This window comes from Tamandua tetradactyla, chromosome 25 (assembly GCF_023851605.1).
Source record: "Tamandua tetradactyla isolate mTamTet1 chromosome 25, mTamTet1.pri, whole genome shotgun sequence".
Lineage (NCBI taxonomy): Eukaryota > Metazoa > Chordata > Mammalia > Pilosa > Myrmecophagidae > Tamandua > Tamandua tetradactyla.
The window spans coordinates 45,389,084-45,410,297 of record NC_135351.1 but is presented as its reverse complement, the minus strand read 5'-3'; the positions used below and the strand labels follow the sequence as shown (position 1 = coordinate 45,410,297).

The following is a 21,214-nucleotide window of genomic DNA, read 5'->3' as shown; positions in this document are numbered from 1 at the left end:
ATATTTGAAGATAAGCTGATTCCTGTGTTGGCAGTGGACAGGTGGGATGTGCTTAGTGCTGTGTGCACCTGGGGGTGGCTAAGGCACCTGCACTGGGTTCTGGGTGCTCCTGGGGGTGGATAAGTCACCACCTGAGGGTGGCTAAGTCACCAGTGCCAGGTGCTGTGTGTGCCTGGGGGGCAGCTAAGGTACCTGCACTGGGTGCTGTATGCACCTGGGTGTGGCTAAGGCACCTGCACTGGGTGCTGTGTGCACCTGAGGGTGGCTAAGGCACTTGTGCTGAGCTTTGTGTGTTCCAGAGGGTGGCTAAGGCACCTGCGCTTGATGCCATGTACTCCTGAGGACGGCTAAAGCACCTGTCCTGTCATTTACCCTACCTTATTCATGATTCCTCTCTGGGAGTCAATTGTTACACATATTACACATCAATAGTGGCATGTATTGGATTTATCACTAAGTCATCATCCTGTTATATAAGATTGAGTAGAAATATACTCAAGCAGTACTGCAAAAACAGTAATTTAAAAACATTTTTAAAAGAAGTTATGCCATGAATAAATAGATTCTACTCCTAGCTATTAAATCACTCTGTAGCAAACCAACACAAAAGCACACAGTACTTTACCACACTAAGTTTCCATCAGAGGAGAGTTTTTGGAGAGCATCTGAAAATCTGTCATCATAAAATAAAGGAAATCATAGAAACCACAGACAGAGGTCGAGGCAGTGTTGTCAACTGACTCGAAACTGAAGCAGATTGCACCCGTGCTAACGGACGGAAACGCAGCTGCAGGAGCGTCCCCGCCCTTTCGAGGTTCTGCGGGCTCCCACGTCACAGTGGAACAGCGTGACTAAAGCTTTTCTAAAGATTCAAAGGCAAGGTTTTCACAAAGGGATGGACGTGCCAGCTGTAAATTTAGTGTGATTCAAAAGACTCGGCCCATTTCTGAGAGGCCCTCTGGAAGGGCAGGGCACTGCGGGCTCGCTGCAGTGGCCAGAGCCGCAGTTTCCCCGAGTTGTGAAAACACGCCCCTGGGCGGCCGCGGGGGCCCAGGGGCAGAGTCCTCGCCTGCTGTGCTGGAGACCCCGGTTCGATTCCCGGTGCTGCCCCTGAGGAAGAAAAAGAAAAGAAAACACGCCCTTGGAGCTCGGGAGCAGGCCGGGTTCGGGGGGTGCCCACGGCGGGCGGGACCACGGCGGGGTGGCCCGTGGCTCCCTAGGCAGGAGGGGAATGACGGGCACGGGGCAGGGGCAGCCCGATGGCACCCCCACCCCACCCGGCCTGCCTTGGGAATCGGGAGCAGGAAGCAGCGTGGCCTCGCAGGGTCGTGTGGGCCGGACGGGGACTTGGCGTGACGCCCGCGCTCCGGGAGGCTGCTCCGGGGGCCGCCCCCCCTCAGCCCTGCGCCCGGGTGGCGGCACACCTCGACTCCGCCCTGCGGGCTGCCCGACAGTTAACGGGCGGATGGAAGATGCGCGAGGGCTAAGTGACAGAAACAGGAGAGCTCAGTCACTCCCAGTTTCACGTTTTCAAGCAGTGCTCCAGTGGAAAGGTCCCTTCCCATCGCTCTAACAGTGCTGGAATCCGTCCTGGGATAAGCGTAAGCGTTTTCTGAGACGTGAAAGCCAGCCTGGACCCGCGTTCCGCCCCCACGTGCCATCAGGAACCCGGTACCTCCCCCCGGAGGGCTCTGACGCCTGGAAGGCCCCTTGACTTTGCATCGAGGTCCCTGCGCCGTGCACGGTCCTCGATGGGCCGCACGCGCTTTTCATCGTCCCCGCCTGGGTCCTCTCTTCTCCTGACGCCACATGGAGAGCAGCGAAAGCGCCACCGCCGCTCTGGAGGGTCACTTGGCAGCACTCTCGAACTGTTCCAGCAGCGCAGCCCTTAGCCCTGTTTTCCCGTCTGTTCACCGGCACCAGGCATATGATCAGATACATGCTTTTTGTGAATTCTCAGGGTCTTCCTTTGTTTTACTTTTCCTCTTTGCTAAGGTTTGGCATGTGAATTTCCTCTTACATCCTTGCCTATTTCTACTCTTTATCTTATATAGAGGTTTCTGTTCTGCATATTAATCCTCTTATTAAAAGGTTGCAAATATTTTTTTTCTGTTGCATGACATAATTTTGCTTAAGATGCTTTACTGTGCAGCATATTTTGTCATAATTGTGCTTACGTTTCCTGTTTGGATTTTAACATTTGAGAGTTTAAAAATTAATTTCTTAGCCCATCATCATAAAATTTTGTCCATATGTGCTAAATTTTTGTAGGTTTATTTCTCACTGTAAAATTTAGGTTATAATTTCCAGATTGGGTCCCTGGGGGAAACAGTGAAGTAGAGACCCGAGTTGTGTTTTCCAGGTGTGTGGTGGGTTGTGGCAGCCCTGCTGTCCATCGCCCAGCCTGTCAGAGTCCTTGTAGCCCCACTTTCTTCAGCGGAAGGAAGGCGAAGTCTATACCAACTGTCCATTTAAGGGCTGGAGGCTCAGAGTTTTTAATCAATTATTTATAAACTAAAAATGAAAGTTCTGTCTGTATTTTATGAATTCATGTTTTGAGCAATACCATATATTTAAAAATGAATTAATAGTCCATTGCTACCTGCTCCAGCTCTCAAAATGAACAACCCTATTTATTAAAAAAAAAAATAACCAGATTTTGGAGCCCCATCCCCAGAAAACTAATTCTGTAAGTCTAAAGTGAGGTGTAAGGATTTTTCTTTTGGGGGGTGTACGGTCCAGGAATCAAACCCGGGTCTCCTGCATGAAAGGCGAGCATTCTACCAGTGAACCACCCACGCACCCCAAGAATTTTAATTATTAAGCAACTCAAGTGCTTCATATACAGATTTCAGGAAACCAAACCAAACCATACCTTGAAAAGTCACAGCTTATGATCAGAATTCCATTTAGAAACATTATCAGGCTGATTACTATGCAGCTGATTCGAAAGCTGGCAATGCCTGGATGTTTAAGACCTGAGCAGAGAGGGTTTACGTATTATTTTTATTCAGTGAGGAAATCCACACTTTTTGCACATGTTTCAGCTACTGTCCATGTATACACAGATAAAAACAGAGGCAACTGATTTTTCTCAGTAACTTGCCCAAATTCAAATTTTGTGTTAAAGTTACAAAATCAAACTCTGGCAAAAATGTAGGGAGTAAAGCAAGCAGTTGTTCAGTTATAGCTGTTTCTCTATGGAGGAAATGGTAAATGCAATATACTATCTTGAATGTTTACAGAAGAACAATTATTTGAGTTATATCAATCCTTAAAATTAGGCTAAGAGAAGACAACACATATGAGAAAGGTTAGCAAAGAAAGGGCAATACCCCCAATTCTGATTCTGAGTCCACTGCTAAAACAATTTAAGAATAATGGATTTCCTGTGAAAATGAAAATCAACACATATAAACATAACTTGAAGCAGACATCAGTCTTATTCAGACTACACTTTATATTTCCTACATTTTGGATTTGGCACCGACATTTCTTACTACTTACACCTTTGGATTTTGGCATTTAAAAAGTAAAAAGTTTGGATCTACACTGAAAAAGAGTGTGCCATGTGTGTTTCTTATAGAGCAAGATTTAATGCCATATCTTAAAAAAATTAAAAGGGATGCTATCATTAAAGCAAGCGCTACTCAAATCAGGGACTTATTCCTGTTCTTTGGTCTCAGCGCGCCTGTTTCTGCTGAGCGCACACGTCCACGGAGAGCAAAGGGTGAGTTTAGTATGAAGCCAGGACACGCGTGTGCTGTCGAGATGGCCACTCGAGTCCCGAAGCACGCCTGTCTGGGCGGGGATGGTCCGTGCTGGCTCTCCCTTCTTTCCGCTCCACAAATCGTGCACCTTTCCCATCCAAGCTTATGTGTAATGGATAAGAAAAATGTGGTCAATCTGTTATTTTTACATTAGCTTTGGATTATTTCATAAAAGGCTTTAAATTCCTTTGAAATACATCATTTGGACCTTTCCCACAATATCAAGTCCCTTAAAAGAAACGGTAAAATGAACAGGTGCAAAGTATCCTAAGGCAGAGTGTCGGCATTAATTCAAACAAGGGTTCTTTTCCAAAGTTGGGCTAAACGGCACTTGCACTTCTGAGGCCCTCTCAGGGCCAGGCCTTGTGGGACGCCCTGGACATGCCGGTCATCTTCATGGTTCATAGCACAGACTCTCGGATCTGATTGCTGACCCTCCGAGACAGACTCTCTCCGGACCCACCACGGAGGTCTGAGAAGGCTGCTCCAGCCTAGAGCACGCACTCGTCCCCCAGGTACAAGCACAGACTCGCAGGAAGAGCCGGGAGAGAGAGGAGACGTCGCTGGCTGTCGGCCCCAGCCAGACCCAGAGGGGCATCTCCCGAGGAGGTCTGCGCGCCTCCAGCCAGGACTAGGTAAATTATAAACTGGGTAACGATTTTACACGGACCAAAGTTTTGAATTTAAAAAGTGCTGAACAGGAACAACCATACTTCTAACCAAACCCAAAGTCGCTGCAGTGGAAGAGGTGGGCAGAAACAAAACCAAACCAGGAGAGCAGCTGGGGCCTGCAGGGAAGGTTTTATTACCCCTCCCAGGGCTGGTACTCTGAGCCCCAATGTGGAAGTCTCACCAAATCCTGAGGAACTGACATTTAAAAGGCATCTAACGGTATAAACACTGTCCTCTGGGCAAAGGCACTGGCAGGAGGCCACGAGTTTACCCCTTACATCATGGCACCGCTAGAAGGAACATTCTGGAATGTTCCCCTCTCAAATGCGTGGTGCCGTGTGCCCGGGGTACGCTGGGGTGCGGAGTGGCCTCGGGACCCGCTGGGCGTGGGCCGCGCTAGCAGCACTGCGACTTGCCCTTGGCTGGCGGGGCGTCCTGGTGCAGCCTGATAACATCCTCCTGCTCCTCGCGGGTGCAGATTGACCGGTTCGCAAGGATGGTGCCCACGAGGAAGTGGGCTGCCTCCTCTATGTTTATGTTATCCTGCAACACACAGAGGGAGAAACGGTCAGCACGAGTTCTCGGACCAAAGCATCGAGTGTCCCAGTGGAACTCTTCAGACGTGAGAACTCACCGGTTCCACGTTCCTCAATACTTGGTGTCTGCCCCGGGGCCATCGGATAACGTGGCCATGAGCCTGCTTCTCTTTAAGGGTCACCCTTGCAATGTCCCTGTGTGTTCAGTTTGGGGCACTGAGGAGGAGATGCCTCCTTGGTCTCTTCTACTCTGAGTCATGCCTCTGTCTCTGCTTTCCATGACCTCAACACTCCTGAAGCGTCTTCACCAGCAAACATCCCCCAAGTGAGGGTCTTTTGGATGTTTCCTTATCATTAAACTCAGGTTGTGTATTTTTGCCCAGAACGAAAAAGCAGGAATCACTTAGGGCCCTGGGAGGTGCCGTCAACTGGACCCCTTGCTGTCTCATCTCAGGTCCTGCCTGCCAGACATCTCCACGGGACCATTAAGGCTTTTTCCCTTTGCACTCAGCAAACACAGATACCTAGGTTTCCCGTTTCCCTTCATCCTTCTGCCCACCAATTTTAACATCGGTTGATGTTTCTTCCTGAAACACTTACTGCCGTGGAGTGTCCCCAGCGGCAGCTTTCTAACCCCATCACGCCTGCATGTGCAGGAGTGGAATTCCACTGCCGGGAAGGGTGCGCCCTGCCCCCATTTACATGTTCATTTCTTTATTCATATCATGGGCTGCTGTTGGAATCAATGACTTAAATCCATACCACAGTTATCTATTTTGATGTTCAAACGGGCCTGGGCTTGGGATCTCCTGTGACTGTGACTCGCCCCTGAATTTTACTGTTACGATCACCCGTCTTTCTACCTTGATGCTGGGTTTCTACAAAAGCTGAAGCAGCCTGATTAGAAGCCAGCAGAACAAGGAGTGGTCCGGAGAGACCATGCTTGCAGAGATATGTTCTTCTAAGAAATCCACACAAAAGCTACTTTTCTGCTAAGATCTCAGCCCATTTGTGTTTGCACACCGGCCTTCTCAAACACCATGTCCTTCTCATCCAGGTCTGGCTGCCCTCTGGCCCTGCGACCTGAAACCTCCAAGCACTTCAACAACCCGTCCTGGCCGACACTTTCTACTGTGATTTTTGCCCTTGCTTTCTTGTGTGCACAGACTGCTGGACTGTCAACAGTCAACTTCACTGTTGTCTCCATGTCACACTGGACACTTCTGTTGTTCCCTTTAAAGTACATTTCATCCAGCTTCTCATGAAGAATGAAGAAAACCAAATTCTCCCTCTCCCATTCATCAAGGAGCATATGGCAAATATTAATACCTTCCCGGGGTTCAAATTCATTCCTACACAACGTACCCAAAGCTTGTCAAACAGCGTCTGAGCAGCCCCGACTCCATGCTCGCCAGCACCCCTGTCAGCTCTGCTGCTACCCACGCCTTCACGGGCACCCTGAGGTGCCCCAAGCCTTCTGTGGACATGCAAAGTGCCTCCAAGAGCATGGGGGGTGGCTCCATAAAGACACGAACTACAGAAAATGCCGTTTATTTTCTGATCTAAATAAGCAGCTCATTTCTTTTAATATAAAATCTATCCTCCTAGGGTGCATGAGTGGTTCAGTGGTCGAATGCTCATATTCCATGCAGGAGACCTGGGTTCAATTCCCAGACCATGCACCCAAAAAACAACATCTGCCCTTCTTGGTATGTCCACCCTGGCCATTTTTTACCTGCAGCATTGCCACAGGCTGCAGGAAGTTAGACATGCCCATTCTCTGTTTACTCTTTCTGGGATTCCAAAACCCAGTCACCTAAATCCACCTAAACACTTTACAAGTACAAGCAACAGGCAGGGCTGCACCCTGCACAAAGCAGACCTCACCTTGGCAGAGGTTTCGAACCAGGTGACAAAACCATTCTCCCTGCAGAAGTGGTCCAACTGGGCAGGGCTCTGGCTGCTGTGATTTTTCTGGTCACATTTGTTCGCGAGGAGGACCACTGGGATGGGGCTGCCATCTGGAAGCTGGGCTTTACTGTCCAGGTCACTTTTCCATTTTAAGACTTCCCTGAAGGTGTCGTTGTCGGACATGTCGAACACCACGAAGGCCCCAGCGGCTTCTTTGTAGAATACGTGGGTCATGTTGCCAAAGCGTTCCTGCCCTGGGAAGCAGCCACGAAGGTCAGGCACGTGGTATGGGTGGCCCGGGCACGCACACATGCACGGCTCTGCACACACACACCCATAGCCCTGCATACACCCACACACATGGTCCTGCGCACGCACGCACACACACACCCCACCATGGCCCTGCACACACACACCCATGCTCTGCACAAACCCCTATGGCCCTATGCACATACTCAGCTGCAGTCCTGCACGCACATACCCATGGCCCTGTGCGCACACTCATTGTGCTGCACACACACACACATCCCTGTGCACACACCTGCAGCCCTGCACATGCATACCCATGGCCTTGCGCACACACACACACATACACACCTACAGCCCTGTGCACACACCTGCAGCCCTGTGCACACACCCAGGGCCTTGCACATGCACACCTTCGGCCCTGCATGCACATCCATGGTCCTACATGCACACCTACAGCCCTGTGCACACACCCAGGGCCTTTCACAAACACACACAGCCCTGTGCACACACCCGCAGCCCTGCACGCACACCTACAGCCCTGCACACATACTTACCTGCAACCCTGCACACACACACACACCCACAGCCCTGCACACACATATCTGTAGCCCTGCACACACACCCGCATCCCTGTGCACACACCAGTGACCCTGCACACACACCCACAGCCCTGCACGCAAACCCACGGCCCTGCGCACACACACCCACGGCCCTGCGCGCACACCCACGGCCCTGCGTGCATACACCCACGGCCCTGCGTGCATACACCCACGGCCCTGCGTGCATACACCCACAGCCCTGCACACACCCACGGCCCTGCGCACACCCACGGCCCTGCACGCGTACACCCACGGCCCTGCGTGCATACACCCACAGCCCTGCACACACCCACGGCCCTGCACACACCCACGGCCCTGCACACACCCACGGCCCTGCGCACACCCACGGCCCTGCACGCATACACCCACGGCCCTGCACACACCCACGGCCCTGCGCACACCCACGGCCCTGCACGCACACTCCCACAGCCCTGCACACACCCACGGCCCTGCGCACACCCACGGCCCTGCGCACACCCACAGCCCTGCACACACCCACGGCCCTGTGCACACCCACGGCCCTGCACGCGTATACCCACGGCCCTGCGCACACCCACAGCCCTGCACGCGTACACCCACGGCCCTGCGCACACCCACGGCCCTGCACGCATACACCCACGGCCCTGCACGCACACTCCCACAGCCCTGCACACACCCACGGCCCTGCGCACACCCACGGCCCTGCACGCGTACACCCACGGCCCTGCACGCACCCACGGCCCTGCGCACACCCACGGCCCTGCGCACACCCACAGCCCTGCACACACCCACGGCCCTGCGCACACCCACGGCCCTGCACGCGTACACCCACGGCCCTGCACGCACACTCCCCTGGCCCTGCACGCACACACCGCAGCCCTGAAGTTTCAGTGCATTTAGCCAGTGGGTCTTGTGCTCTGTCTGCACAATCTCTGCAAGCACAAACAGGGTAGGATCTCACCCTAGCACCGGGCCCCACTCTGTCTGGGGTCTCAGAGGTGCTCGGGGAAGAGAAGCTGGGAGCAGGGGCAGGAGGGGCAAGAAGACAGCGTGGCTGGTGAAATGCGGCCATGAGGGTTCGCCTGCGCCCGGGACGGGAGCAGCACGTGTGCCCGACTTGGCCTCCTTTATGTCGCCAGCGCCCACTGCCTCTGACTCACATGGAAGACCGCACTCCTTCAGGAAGGCACAGAGGCCCACCTGCTGCCTGAGAACAAAACACGGCACCACGGGCTCTACTGCTGAAGAAGGATCAATTAATAATTTAACTTAGGCTGAATATTTTGGTTAAAAGCCTACCGCTTAGTCTATCCTACAGGATGCTGCAAAGCATGTGCTTACTCTCTGGCATCATAGGGCTCTGATGCAGGGAGGGCCCTTATCTTTGCAGATGACACAGCTGGCAGGCGCTTGGCCAGGACCAGACCACAGTGGACAGAAGGGGCTCAAGCCAGCACACAGGCCTTTGGAAGCCCACGCACCCAGGACCAGCCCCCCCGGCTGTGGCCTTCACGTCTCAAGCTGTCTTAGGGTTCTCAAATTACTAAGCGGAAGGCTAAGGCAAAATGCCCAGAGATCAGTGCAAAGCTAGACTCATAACTATTTGATCTATGATAAAGATGCTATGATAGGACGCTTTCCTATTAAAGCACATGATGAAAAGCACATTTTATCTACATTTTGGTTGCAAATGCAAAGCCACCAAAAATACAAAATTCTTTTTCCTCCAAAACTCTACTGTATACATTGCATACAGTATCCCCTCCTGCTCAATGGGATGATGGAAGAAAAACACAGCAAGAGGATTGCCTAAGCAGACAACCTTCAAATGCTTTGCAGCAACTCCTCATAAGGCTCACCTACTGTGACAGCCCAAACCTCTGACCTCTCCCTAATAGCTGCTCACACACGTTTCTCCAGAGAAAGGGTGAAATGCCCCTGGAATGCCCGTTTTGTTGGTGACATGAGCCTGAGCAGTCAGCACTACAGCTCACTGGATGACGTGCTGATATGTGTGTCCCCTTGGCCCACAGCCCTGACCTCCGGGTGGCCCTGGACGGTGGGCTCTGTCTACAGCTCACACCCTCGTTCTGCACAAGGACAGGCAGGCGCCTGGAAGCGGCGCCAGCTCCACTTCCAGAGACACGTGCCACCAACCACATCTGTTTTTAGGAGTTTTAATGACTAACTATAATTATTAAAAATGAAACCATCCAGAAAAATTAGCCTTGTTAAGATACTCTAGACTAGAAGGCAGTCACATAGTAATAAGAAGCATCCCTGTGGTGCATCCCTTTAGTTTAGAAAAGAGGGCAGGACATCAAACTAGGAAAAGTGAAGCACAGAATTCCCATCCTCTATTGTGTGCTGGAAGCAGATAACCTGTTCTGAGGCTTCACTGACCCAAAGACGGGGGCGGGGGGTGGTGCCCAGGACAGATGCACCTATAGCCAATTCTGATGAGACACTGTACCTGGTATTGTCACTTCAAGGACTTAATTTTGGGGATATTATCATAGAATAAATGTATTTTGCATATGGAAATAACATGTCCTTTGGGGGTCCAGAAGGTGGAGTGTGGCAGTTTGGAGCTGTATGTGGCCCAAAAACCATATTCATAAATCTAATCGTTCCTGTGGGTGTGGATCCCGCGAAAGCAGGACCTTTGGATGAGACTTCTTCAGTGGAGGTGTGGCCACCCGACCAGGACAGGTCTCAACCCTCTTACTGGAGCCATTTATCACAGGAATGAGAAACCCACAAAAGCAAGAGGCTGAAATCAGTGAGCCCTGGAGGAGACCCAGCAGAGGAGCCCAGGGTTGCTGCAGCTGGTCTTCAGGAAGAAAACGTCTCCTTGGCGATACCCTGATTTGACATTTTTGTTGCCTCCAACCTAAGCTAATAAATTCACATAGGTAAGCCAACCCATTCGATGGTACTTGTTGGACCGTTCTAGGAAACTAAAACATACGCTATATGGCAAATTGAAATAATGTCAGTAGTACTGGTAAGCAAATGAAAAACAAAGGCACAGACTAGGAAAAAATATTGCCAATCATATATAACTGATAACGGATAAGGATGTCGTCAGAATATATAAACAACATTCAAAACTCCATAATTAGGGAACAATGAATTCAAAGAAAGAGAGAGAGAGAGATGAGAAGCTGGGTAAAAGGGAAAGGGAGGGAAAATGCTATGAGTCCATTTCTATCTAATTTCAGAAAATGGAAACTAGAGTGATATAGTAACAGAAAGAAGATCGGTGTTGTCTCTGGGAGGGGGGAGAGGGGAGCGCAGGCCTGATGGAGCCCTCCAGGGGGCTGAAAGCAGGCCCTGCAAAGAGCCTGTGCTGGATCTCTAGGCCCCCCAGCCCCCAACAGTGCATGTCTGTCCTCTCACCAGCTGGAGCGCCGCGCTTGTCCCCGCAGCCCTGGAAAGCTAAGAGGGAACACGGAGCGCGGTGGGTGGAGCTCGGGAAGCCGGACCCACGCGGCCTTTGTTACTGTGGATTTTCGGCGGCACAAAGCACAAGAGCCAGTCCCGGTTCCTGCCCCGCTGAGGGGCCGGGGACAGGGGGACGTCCCGAGCACACGGGCCAGCAGAGGTTGCGCGCGTGTATACGCGTGCACGTGTTAAAGCAGGACCAGGGCTTCCCTCGCGGATCTGTACGAGTTCCGATGGGGGCCAGGGGACTCCGGGCGACCCACCTTCTTTGCCCCCACCGCCCTGCTGACCGCCTGGCCCAGCCAAGCGCTGCCCCGCGCCCCGCGGGACTGGGCCAGGATTTCCTGTTTCGTAGGCAGCCCGGGGGTGGGGGGCGCAAGGGGCGGTGAGCCTTGCTGGCGCCTGTTTTCTGGGGTCCGCGTGGCCCCACGTGCTCCGGTGTGTCCCGCTTGCACGCGAGAGATGCAGCCCACACCAGGCCCTGGTGGGGAGACCCCCTTCTGCTAGGCAGCCTCGGAGCAGCCCACCTGCCACGCGTGTCGCTGCTGGTGCGCGGCCGCACGTGCCACTGCTGCGAAGTGTTTCTCTGTTAGGGCAGAATCTACAGGTTACAGAAAAACCGGGCAGCTGGTCGAGTCCATACGCCCCTATCCTTAACACCTTGCCATCACCTGGTACCTTCGTTATACCTGATAAAAGAATGTGTTATAATTGTACTGTTGACTACATCCATGGCTAACAATAGGGTCACTGTCTGCATGTTATGCCCAATGGACTTTTTAAAAAGTTTTATTCTATCCTTCAAACAATGTTACTTCCTTCTCTAGAAGAGGGAAGCATTCTTAGAACTTGGCATTTCCTTGGCAAGGAGGAAAGAGCAAAGGAACCCAGAACTAGTGATATGACTAAGAAATACTTACAGAGTCACCCAACTTCTTCACTCTTAAGGTATACAAGTTAGAAAAGGAATAAGAGATACCTTAATATTTGTAAGTATTTCCATTAATATTTTTAAATGTACTTTTCCTGGAAATATAACAATAATGACTCTGAAAAGGAGTGGAAACAAAAAAATTAATATATTTCTAAGAATATATGTTGTTATTCCCATTAAGGAAAAGAAAACCACAAAACAGTTTGTTCTATCTCTTTATACCTAATGCAAATTTCTATTAGTCAGAATTCATAAAGTACTTAATTCCAAACTGCTATCAGAAGCTTAGGCCAGAAATACTGTCTCATGACTATATGACTGGTTTTATTTCATATTTTAATATTTGCCTCAATATTTTTTCATGCTATCCTTTATAAATTATGTAAATGCATTTTAAATGCTAACTGAAACTCAGAAATAAAAATTTCATGACTAGAAACAAATCAAAGCAAAAGGACAAAATTGGGATTTCTAAGTACAAGTGCTTGCACTTCCCCAGCCACTGAAAATCACTCCAGGTGATCTGGTAAAAATGTCCACGCTCCACCTCACGCATGAGAGGGTCCTTAGATCCTGCTTTTCAGAGCTGAAGCTCTCTGACTTCATCTGGCTGCTTGCAACCCCCCATTCAGTCAAGATTTAGCAGAAATCTCGACATCGTCTAACTGAATAACCAGTTAACCATTCAGTTTTTTTTTAATTTGCTTCAGGTGACAGCATGACATCCAGACAGACCCTGCGTTTTGTACTTAGGAGTCTACAATATGAGGCCTCACAGGTGTTGCCGTTTTTAGGGCAGCAAGTTAATAAATCACTATATTACAGACACCTGCCCCAATCAAAGTCTCCTGCTTCGTGGCCTTTTTTTTTTTTAATTTTCCCCCACTAGCTTGCACAATTTTTCACACAAAAAGGAGAGGCTCTATTATTCCCAGATAAAATGGGATGAAGCTCTAGCATCAAAAGAACACCGTCTGTTAGCTGGATTGGTGTATTCCACCGTTCAATTCTGTTCTACGGAGAGAAGGTAAACGGAGTCACTTGACTTTACACAACCCCACTCACTTGTCCAGTATGTTGCTCTTATCACGCACAAAGTGAGAGGAAGACACTCTAAAACGTCAGCTAAGCCTCTGGACTCAGACACACCTGCCCTACCCTAACTGCCGGACGCAGATCACAGATCTTCAGCAAACCCCGTGTCCTCTCTGTGCCTCCATTTACTCATCTGTAAACTGGGAATAATTCCTAATCTTCCAGATTATTGTAAATGTAAATGAGATCAACAGTAAATTGGAACTTTACTGAATGGTGAATAGTTTGTATATTAGTGATGCTGTTTGATCAGCATTTTCAGTCATTTGAGTTTGCATTTTGCAATTCCTCCCAGGATTTATTCTTTTGGTCAAAATAGGAAGTATTGTTGCAAAAAAAAAAAGCCCTGAGCCCTAGTCACTGCCTAAAAAACAGCTTTTATCAAGTGCTGGCTCTGTTCTCACAGGGTCCATGACCCATGTGGATCCATCCAGGATGCCATACCTCTGCCCCCTCCCCAGAGAGAGAAGTGCTGGGGGTGGGGTCGCACAGCTGCCATCCAAATCACACGCAGAGCATCCTTTTCGCTCACACCCCACCTGAGGGGGTCAAGGTTAAATAAACTTGCTTCTTAAGCAAGAGTCAAAGTGAATTAAAATATATAGAGAGAGGAAAGTACCTAAAATAAAAGGAACACACTCTCATTTTGGGGTGTGACCGCAGTGCCGTCAGCATCCCAGACCCTGGGAAGGTGCTCAAGCCCTGGGCCCCTGGGGCCACCCAAGGCAGCTGGCCTGCCCAGCTCCAAAGGCACTGGAGGAGCAACGCTGCCCTAACCAGTCCCAAGGGGGAAGAAAACCCAAATGGCCTTACTGGTTTGTGCCCAAAGCCGCAGTGGTTTTAAAAGTTTAAGGCAGGGGCCTTCTCCTTCCCTCACCAGCTTATCCAAGCAGAGCAGGAGCCTGCCTGCGCCCCCGGACCCCTGCCCGTCCTTCAGGGGCCCTGGCACAGCCTCATTAAGAGTGCTTCAGGGCAGTGGGAGGGGGCCTGCAGGCAGGTGAGAGGCCCCCCACCCGCCTCCAGGAGTTCTGCTTTGGAAGGTCTACAGGGGCACCCCAGCAACCACCGGGGGCCTTTACGAAGACCCTGCTCCCCACGAGGACACACAGCAGTGACCCGCACTCATGGCGAGCGCTCGTTTACTGGACAGGGTCCTGGGTGGGTTGTAACCCCAGAAGAGCAGCCCTGGCACACAGAGTGCGAGTGGTCAGACGACATCCTGGCCCTGAGCCCACCCAACAGCCCAGCGGCTGCTGAGACTCACAGCCGGACATGTGGGGACACAGGGCAGGGAAAGCAAATTGACTGAGGTGGCCAGGGTGAGAGGGCCAGTGTTTTAGGCACCGAGGCGATTCTGACAGCAGAGGCTTCATCCAGTCCCACTAAACAGGAACAGAGATTTAGCTCAATTTCAAGAAGCTAGAGAAAAAAAACCACAGCAGAGGAGGCCTAAGGAAAGCGTCAGGACAGAAGTAAGTGCAAAGGTTGGGGAAGCGGAACCTGCAGGGTCATCGTCAGTTAGAAAGGCCAGCAGGGATCCTCCACTCACCCGTGTGGGCAGTTCACATCTGTGTCCGTCTCTCTAAAGGAGGCTGAAGAAAGGGTATGTGCCTGGCCAGCTCAATTGGAAAAAGCATGGAAACCTTTCCTACAAATGTAAGTGAACAGAATTCCAAAGCACCTTTTTCTTGTCATCTTGTCTCACCCCAGAAGTCTCCCCACATTAGCTTTTATGTGCTCTTTTTACCTTTCAAGAGATTTCTACATTTCTAATACAACTTCCCTTCAACTTGTCAACATGGCCTCTCTCCACTACGCAGTGTTGATTAAGTGTGAAATCCTGTTTTCAGGATATGCTATCTCTGGGTTACAAAGCTAAGGCTTTCCAGCGTCTGTCCTTTGGAGGAGCTGTGTCTGACAGCACAGCCCTCAGCCCCTCCCTCCCTCAGTCTTTTCTAGGGAGAAGAATCATGCAACACTCCATACCAAGGCTTAAGGACACCGGTAGGCCAGGACGACATGCACAGTTTATCCTAAGGTAGCCTTCACACCTGGAATCAGGCTGCGTCAGGTCTAGTCCGTGCTGAGCCTGGTAAGCGGGTACCACTCTGCACTTTCCAGGGTGTGGGCCGCACGCCAAGAGCCCAGTGCTGCACCACCAGAAAGGTCTGCGTTTAGAGGCATCTTTCAAAGCGCACAAAACAAGACAGAAAGACCCAAACCTGTCTACCTTGGAATCACTGTGCTTTGTAAGAGCAGTATATTAACAGGACATTCCAAGTTGATGACAAATGACCAAAAGGAGAATAAAATCTGAGTAAATGTTCTCGTTTAGGGATAACAAGGCATTTGAGGATTTAGGAAAGACTCTGCTCTATTCTGGGGCCCGTGAGTCAGCACCTGGCTGCGTTACTAACGATGCCACCTTGTCGTTTTCTGTCTGGGACTCGCACCTGTCCGCAGGCAGAGCCATGCCATGGACCCCGCGTGTGGCCTGGCCGAGCTCCTGCCACTCTCCTGATCACACCAGATGCGCAATGGCTAGCGGGGAGCGACCTGGGCAAGCGGCAGTTCCTCTAGCACATGGCCACCTCCCGGTCCTGCAGTGACCCTGGCGATCATGTTTGATGAGGCAGGCAGGGACGGGAGCAAGTGCCAAGGCCAAGCTGCAGGCCTGTCCTTGAGGGGTGTGAGGGGGGACATAGGCCTGCTACCAGCAGAAGCTCCTGCCCGGACAACTGTGAGGGCATCGTACAGATTGGGGCACTTCAGGGCTCAGCAATAGAGGGTGCTTTAAAGATGTGAAACGGGAAGTGGGACTGCTGGTGACTCAGCACTGCATCTGAGCTTGGGTGAAGCTGAGGGCTGGCGAGACTGTTCGAGACCAGATCTTCTATCTGTAAGATTCAGATCCAGGCCTGGGCACGAGGTCTCATGCCGTGGCCACCAGCGGGCATGGGAAGCTGCTGCAAGGCCCTGTGTGGAAGCCGATGCAACAACCAACCACACAGAGAACCCTCCAGAGCCCTGCTTTCTCATATTTAGCAGAAACCTGAATCTTAATAGCAATCCCTGACTGATAGATACATATAAGGAGAGGAAAACATCAACGGTAAGATTATAGATTTTTGATCACGAAGATACAAGAAAGTAACAAAAGAAGACCCGAGACCACTTGATCGAAAAACTGGCCAAGTGCTAAATGGTACAAAGACATCAGGACCGACATTCCAATTTAGAACGGAATTGAAGGAATAAAGAATGAATTTGAGTGTGGTATATACAACCTGTCATGCCTCCCAAGCATGCGCTTTATGCTTGGGCAAACGACGGGAACACGTACTTCTCAGCAGACGGTTCCTAATCTGTCCTTTGGCCCAAAGGTGAGTTACTCAGAGTTTTTTAGAAAGAAATGTTGATCGTAAAAAGCAATGCCCTTCAATCAATACATGAACATTAAACTGTATTGGATCTAAATGTACAGAAAAAAATTTAGCCAAGATCAGCCACTAAATTTGTCTGAAAATATCTATAAATACTAATAACCTTACAATAAATAATCCCCTCCATCCATAATGAACGTAAAAGGAAGGGCAAAGACGCTGTACTCCCCTCAAAGGCAGCGTTCGCTACATCTTAATTTAGAAAGCATTTGCTCAGGTCCCAGTAGATGTCAGTCATGCTTTGGGCAGCAGTCTGATAAGTGTGAACTAAGAGACAACACTGCCCTAACTGAAAATTACATTAACATGCATCTCTATTTTGAAGGTGGATTCCTCCAATGCAGTAAGAAAGGACTTGGAAGCCCCGAGAGCCCCCCCACCCCAGGCTCTTAATTTAAAGAGCTCAGCTTGGTAACATGTACAGAAAACATTAAACAGTTCTTGCCTTTCGCCCTTGTGCAGGCTTGCAAGGATAGAGACCCCTGACATGACTTGACTCCTTGCCCACCCCTAAAACAGTGACAAGAAAATCCAAGTGGCACTAACACAGTACCTTAAGCTGAGTCCTATCCAAGAGGCTGGCTCCATCTGCTGTTCTGCAATCAGGGAACATTTCCAGTCTTTGAGAACTTTGTCACTTCATAAGGCAAATATGGCCAGCCACAGGGAAATTTTGGGTGTGGCCTCCAAAAGGCCTTCCTGACATCGTTTCCATCCAAATCAAATGGTATGAGCTAGGACTCTGCAGTCATTCAAGATTCAAATCACACACAGTGAATAATGTAGCACCCCAAACTGAGGTAAAAACCAAGTTATCTGGGTTCTCAATTTCCTTAGATATTAAGACACCATTGCTGAAATCCTTGACTTACATGTGAGCTGTCTCAGTTCACCTCCAATCTACTTAACTGCCCGTGTGCAGCTGCTCAACGTTATGGGAACCAAAGCAGAAGGAATCCCTTTAGAGATCTTAAAATTTTGCTCTTCCTCCTGGCAAAGCTCAAGCTTTGGATTTAGGCAAAAGGTAAGGAATCTATCGCATCCTGGCAAAAACTGTGGAGCAGTCTGACGAGCCTGGAAATGTCCCCTTCCTGGCTACATGGTACATCCAGGGAGGATGAAAAGAGGGGATACCCAGGGAGGATGAAAAGAGGGGATACCCAGGAAGAATAACTGTTACTCATACTTTTGCTTTCCCCAATCTCCAGATACAAGCATTTTAGCTGCAGCTTGAAAATGAAGCTGCCATAAAGCCTGGTTATTCACGCCCATTTACTGCAGTGTGGTACAATGGTAACTTAATAGTCCAATACCACATTCTTAAAGAATAAAGCAAAGACATCCTCCCTGGTGTGGGAGGTGGACTTTTAAAGTCATCTTTGGGGAAATTCACAGCTGCTCTGAGGATTCCTCGGGAGTGACCCTCACAATAAGACAAACTTTCAAATTTCCTGGCTTTCTCAAGAAGCAAGGCAGTCATTTAATGTGTTACCAGTGTCCCGTTTAACAGCAGGAAGTGTTTTGTAAGAAGCCTCTGGCGTCGGATTACTTTTTCAACAAACTTTTGGTTTTCTGTAGCGAAAGGAGTGGGGGGTAGGGAAGGAAAGTGAAACAAAGAAAAAGGAAAAGAAAAAAAAAAAGAAAAAGGGGGGACCAGTTGAATTTGAGGCTGAGGCACCCCATTTCTCTGAGGGATTCATGTGCATAATTTTTTATCATATCAAAATAAAGTTTGTTCTTAAATAAATGAGAATTTAGGTGTCAATTCCTCAATTCTTTCTACAAAATTAAAAGCTGCAAATGAAAGGAGCCCCACCCCGCAGAGGTGGGCCGCCCCCTCTTCACGCCCCCCCCCCCCCAGTCGTCCTGCAGGATGCTCAGCCCTGACGCCCTCCAGCCCCAAATGCTGCTTGAGCCATAGGATCCAACAGCATCGGACTGGGTGCCGCTTCCCTATTTTTTAAACTTTCTACAAAGTCCCTCCTTTAGCTTCTTTTTAAATGCGCACACCTGTAGCAAATCTGCGCCCCATTTGGTGGCATAAGCCCAGGCGCGTGCCACCCAGAGTCCAGTCTTTCATAAACTGGAGCACAGGGAGCAGGTACCGAACCCAAAAGGGTCTGTGTCCTCCAAAGGGGCCATTTAAGCAAATGCCACAGAAACAATTCATAGGGGGGAGGGGGAGGGACAGGGTGGTGGTGAAGGTCTCAGGGGAGCCCACCCCACCCCCAGTCTCCATCCGAGGCTGACCTCTGGGTGAGAGGCACGGGAGTGGGGGGCGTGGCCCCCACAGAGAGGGTCTCAGGAGCAATGGGGACGTGGGGCAGAGGAGCCCGAGGTCGCCTGACTCCCTCTTGGCAGGTCACCTGGCTCCTCTGAACTTCAGGCCTCCTCTGCTAGGCTTCAGGTTGGCCAAGGGGCGCCGGACCGTAAACCCCTTCCTCTTCCCGTGCAGCCGGTGCGGGAGCAGCCCTGGGGCAGGGGCGTCCGCTCTCGGTCCAGCCAGCCCCAGGGCTTCCCGCCGAGGCCTGCGGCTGTCCCGCGCCCATGTCTGCCCGGCCCCGCCTCTGAGCACCTCGGCCCTCCCCGCCCTGCCGGGGTGGCCCCGCTTCCGTGTCCCCGGAGACTCGCCTGGGCCACCAGGCTCAGGCCGAGGAAAGAGACCGGGAGGGGCCGGGCGCCCCCCCCGCCCCCTCGCGGCCCCCGCGCCCGCCCCCGGCTCACCCGCGACGTCCCAGAACTGCAGACGCACGCGCGTGTGCAGATCCCACGCGATCTCCTTGAGCGCGAAGTCCACGCCGATCGTGGCGCGGTAGTCCTCGGAGAAGAGCTGGTACACGTAGCGCTGGACCACGCTGGACTTGCCCACGCCCAGCTCGCCCACCACCAGCACCTTGAAGAGGAACTCGCGCGTCTCGGGCGCCCTCCCGACCCGCTCCGCCGCGCTCCCGCCCGCCATGCGCCCGGCCCCGGCCCCGGCCAGCGGACACTGCCCCGCTCCGCCCGGACGCCTGAGCGTCACGGGGCCGGAACCGCCGCGACCGCGGGGAGGGGACGCGCCGGGGGGCGGGGCCGGGAGGGGAGCGCAGGGCTCCGGGGGGACCCAGGAGGCGTGCCGGGAGGGCCCAGGCGAGGACCGACCCGGGGAGGATGGGGGGAGCGCGGGGAGAGGGCCGGGGAGGCCGGGAGTGGGGGTCCGGGCGGCTCGGGGGCGGGCCAGAGCCGCGTGGTAGCCAGAGGTTGTCACTGTGGGACAGAGAAAGGGCTGTGGCTGCAGGGCCGGCCCCAGAGCCGCGCGGATGGGCGCCAGGGGCTGGAGGTGAGCGTCCAGGGCTGTGTCGGTCCTGGCCGTGGGCGTCCGGGGCGGGGGCTGAGTCCCGCAAGGGAAAATCCGGGTTGTCGGCTGGGGCAGGAGGTGGGTGTCCGGGTGCCCAGACCTGCCAGGGGGAGTTGGACATGCGCTATTGGCATCTTGCTGAAGAGCAGACTTCGATTCCGTGTGTGTGTGGGGGGGGTGGGACCTGAGATTCAGAATTGCTAACAGTGCCCAGGTGAGCTCCCAGGTGGCTGCAGTTCGGGTAGCAGGGGGTGAGGGCGGAATGCAGTGGGCCCCTCACCTGCCCCGCACCTGACTTACAGGGGGAGCCGGCTGCCTCATGCACCCAGACATTCCAGGTTAGGACCCACTGCTGTGAACTGTGCCAGGTAGCCTGTGAGTCCTGGAGGGTCTGCTCCTGTGACCCAGCTGGGAAGGTTGAGTCCAGCAGGGACAGTGGGGACATCAGCAGCCCTGGAGAGGAGGGCTCATACGTTAGTGGAGAAGCAAGTTTTGGGGTTTTTTAATACAGAAAAAGGAGAAAATGATTTAAGAATCTGAGTCTTGTGTCTGAGTAAATAAGAGTGTGTTTTAAATGCAAATTTCCACTTAATGTGATAGGACTAGCTGCGCTGAGATTGCCACCCTGCTCCAGAGAGAAGGCAGTTGCTCCTCAAACACGGAGGCCCCTCAGGCACTGCACCCCCATCCACGCGCGACGTGCTCCAACCCATCGCCCCACCCGAGGAGGGCCCAGTGAGCGCCGCCGCTTCCTGTACATGCTAGAGCAAGGATCACCTGCCCTTACACTCCCAACTCCCCCGGAAAACCTATTCACTCGGTTGTTTGTTCAAAAGATTACAATTGTGCCAGGGAATTTTCTAGACACTCCGGATACAATAGTGAGTAGAATGGGTAAGGTTCTGGCTCTCAAGGACATTATGTGAAGTGGGAGCACGATAGAGGATGAAAAGCAATCAAATAAATGAGATAATTTCAGATCATTATTGTTTTAAATTACAGTTACAAATTTTATGAAGAAAACAGAATGATGAATGGGAAATCATTGAATGAATAGAAGCTAACTAACCAACAGATCAAAGGAAACATTGGAAGTAGGTGTCAAGGTTCATTTGTTTCTCATGAAGTAACTATCCAATGGAAATCCACCCTTCCCCAACCTTCTGTAGCACAACTTGCATCCTAATTCGCTTGTACCTGGTATATAAAGATGGTCTGCTCCAAGCCTCTTGTCTTTTCCAT

The 21,214-nt window shown here is 51.5% G+C and overlaps 1 protein-coding gene across 1 annotated transcript; it reads right to left on the bottom strand.

Annotated features, from left to right (window-relative positions):
* Window positions 1–2,961: 2,961 nt before the first annotated feature.
* RAB32 (RAB32, member RAS oncogene family) lies at window positions 2,962–19,612 on the bottom strand. The gene is made up of 3 exons (XM_077143403.1): window positions 19,360–19,612; window positions 6,866–7,143; window positions 2,962–4,985 (listed from the first exon to the last, which is right to left on the bottom strand). Exons 1-3 carry the CDS (start codon window positions 19,592–19,594, stop codon window positions 4,839–4,841), a joined length of 660 nt encoding a protein of 219 aa, XP_076999518.1. The 5' UTR covers window positions 19,595–19,612; the 3' UTR covers window positions 2,962–4,838.
* Between the last annotated feature and the right edge of the window lie 1,602 nt (window positions 19,613–21,214).

Bases quoted from the DNA above. Each gene is read 5' to 3' on its own strand.
- RAB32 (XM_077143403.1), bottom strand. From the start codon at position 19,594: ATGGCGGGCGGGAGCGCGGCGGAGCGGGTCGGGAGGGCGCCCGAGACG. The intron at 7,144-19,359 runs GTGAGCCGGGGG...GCTGCTTCCCAG, and splicing joins GCAGTTCTGGGACGTCGCGG to GGCAGGAACGCTTTGGCAAC. The intron at 4,986-6,865 runs GTGAGGTCTGCT...TGTGTGTTGCAG, and splicing joins GGTTCGAAACCTCTGCCAAG to GATAACATAAACATAGAGGA.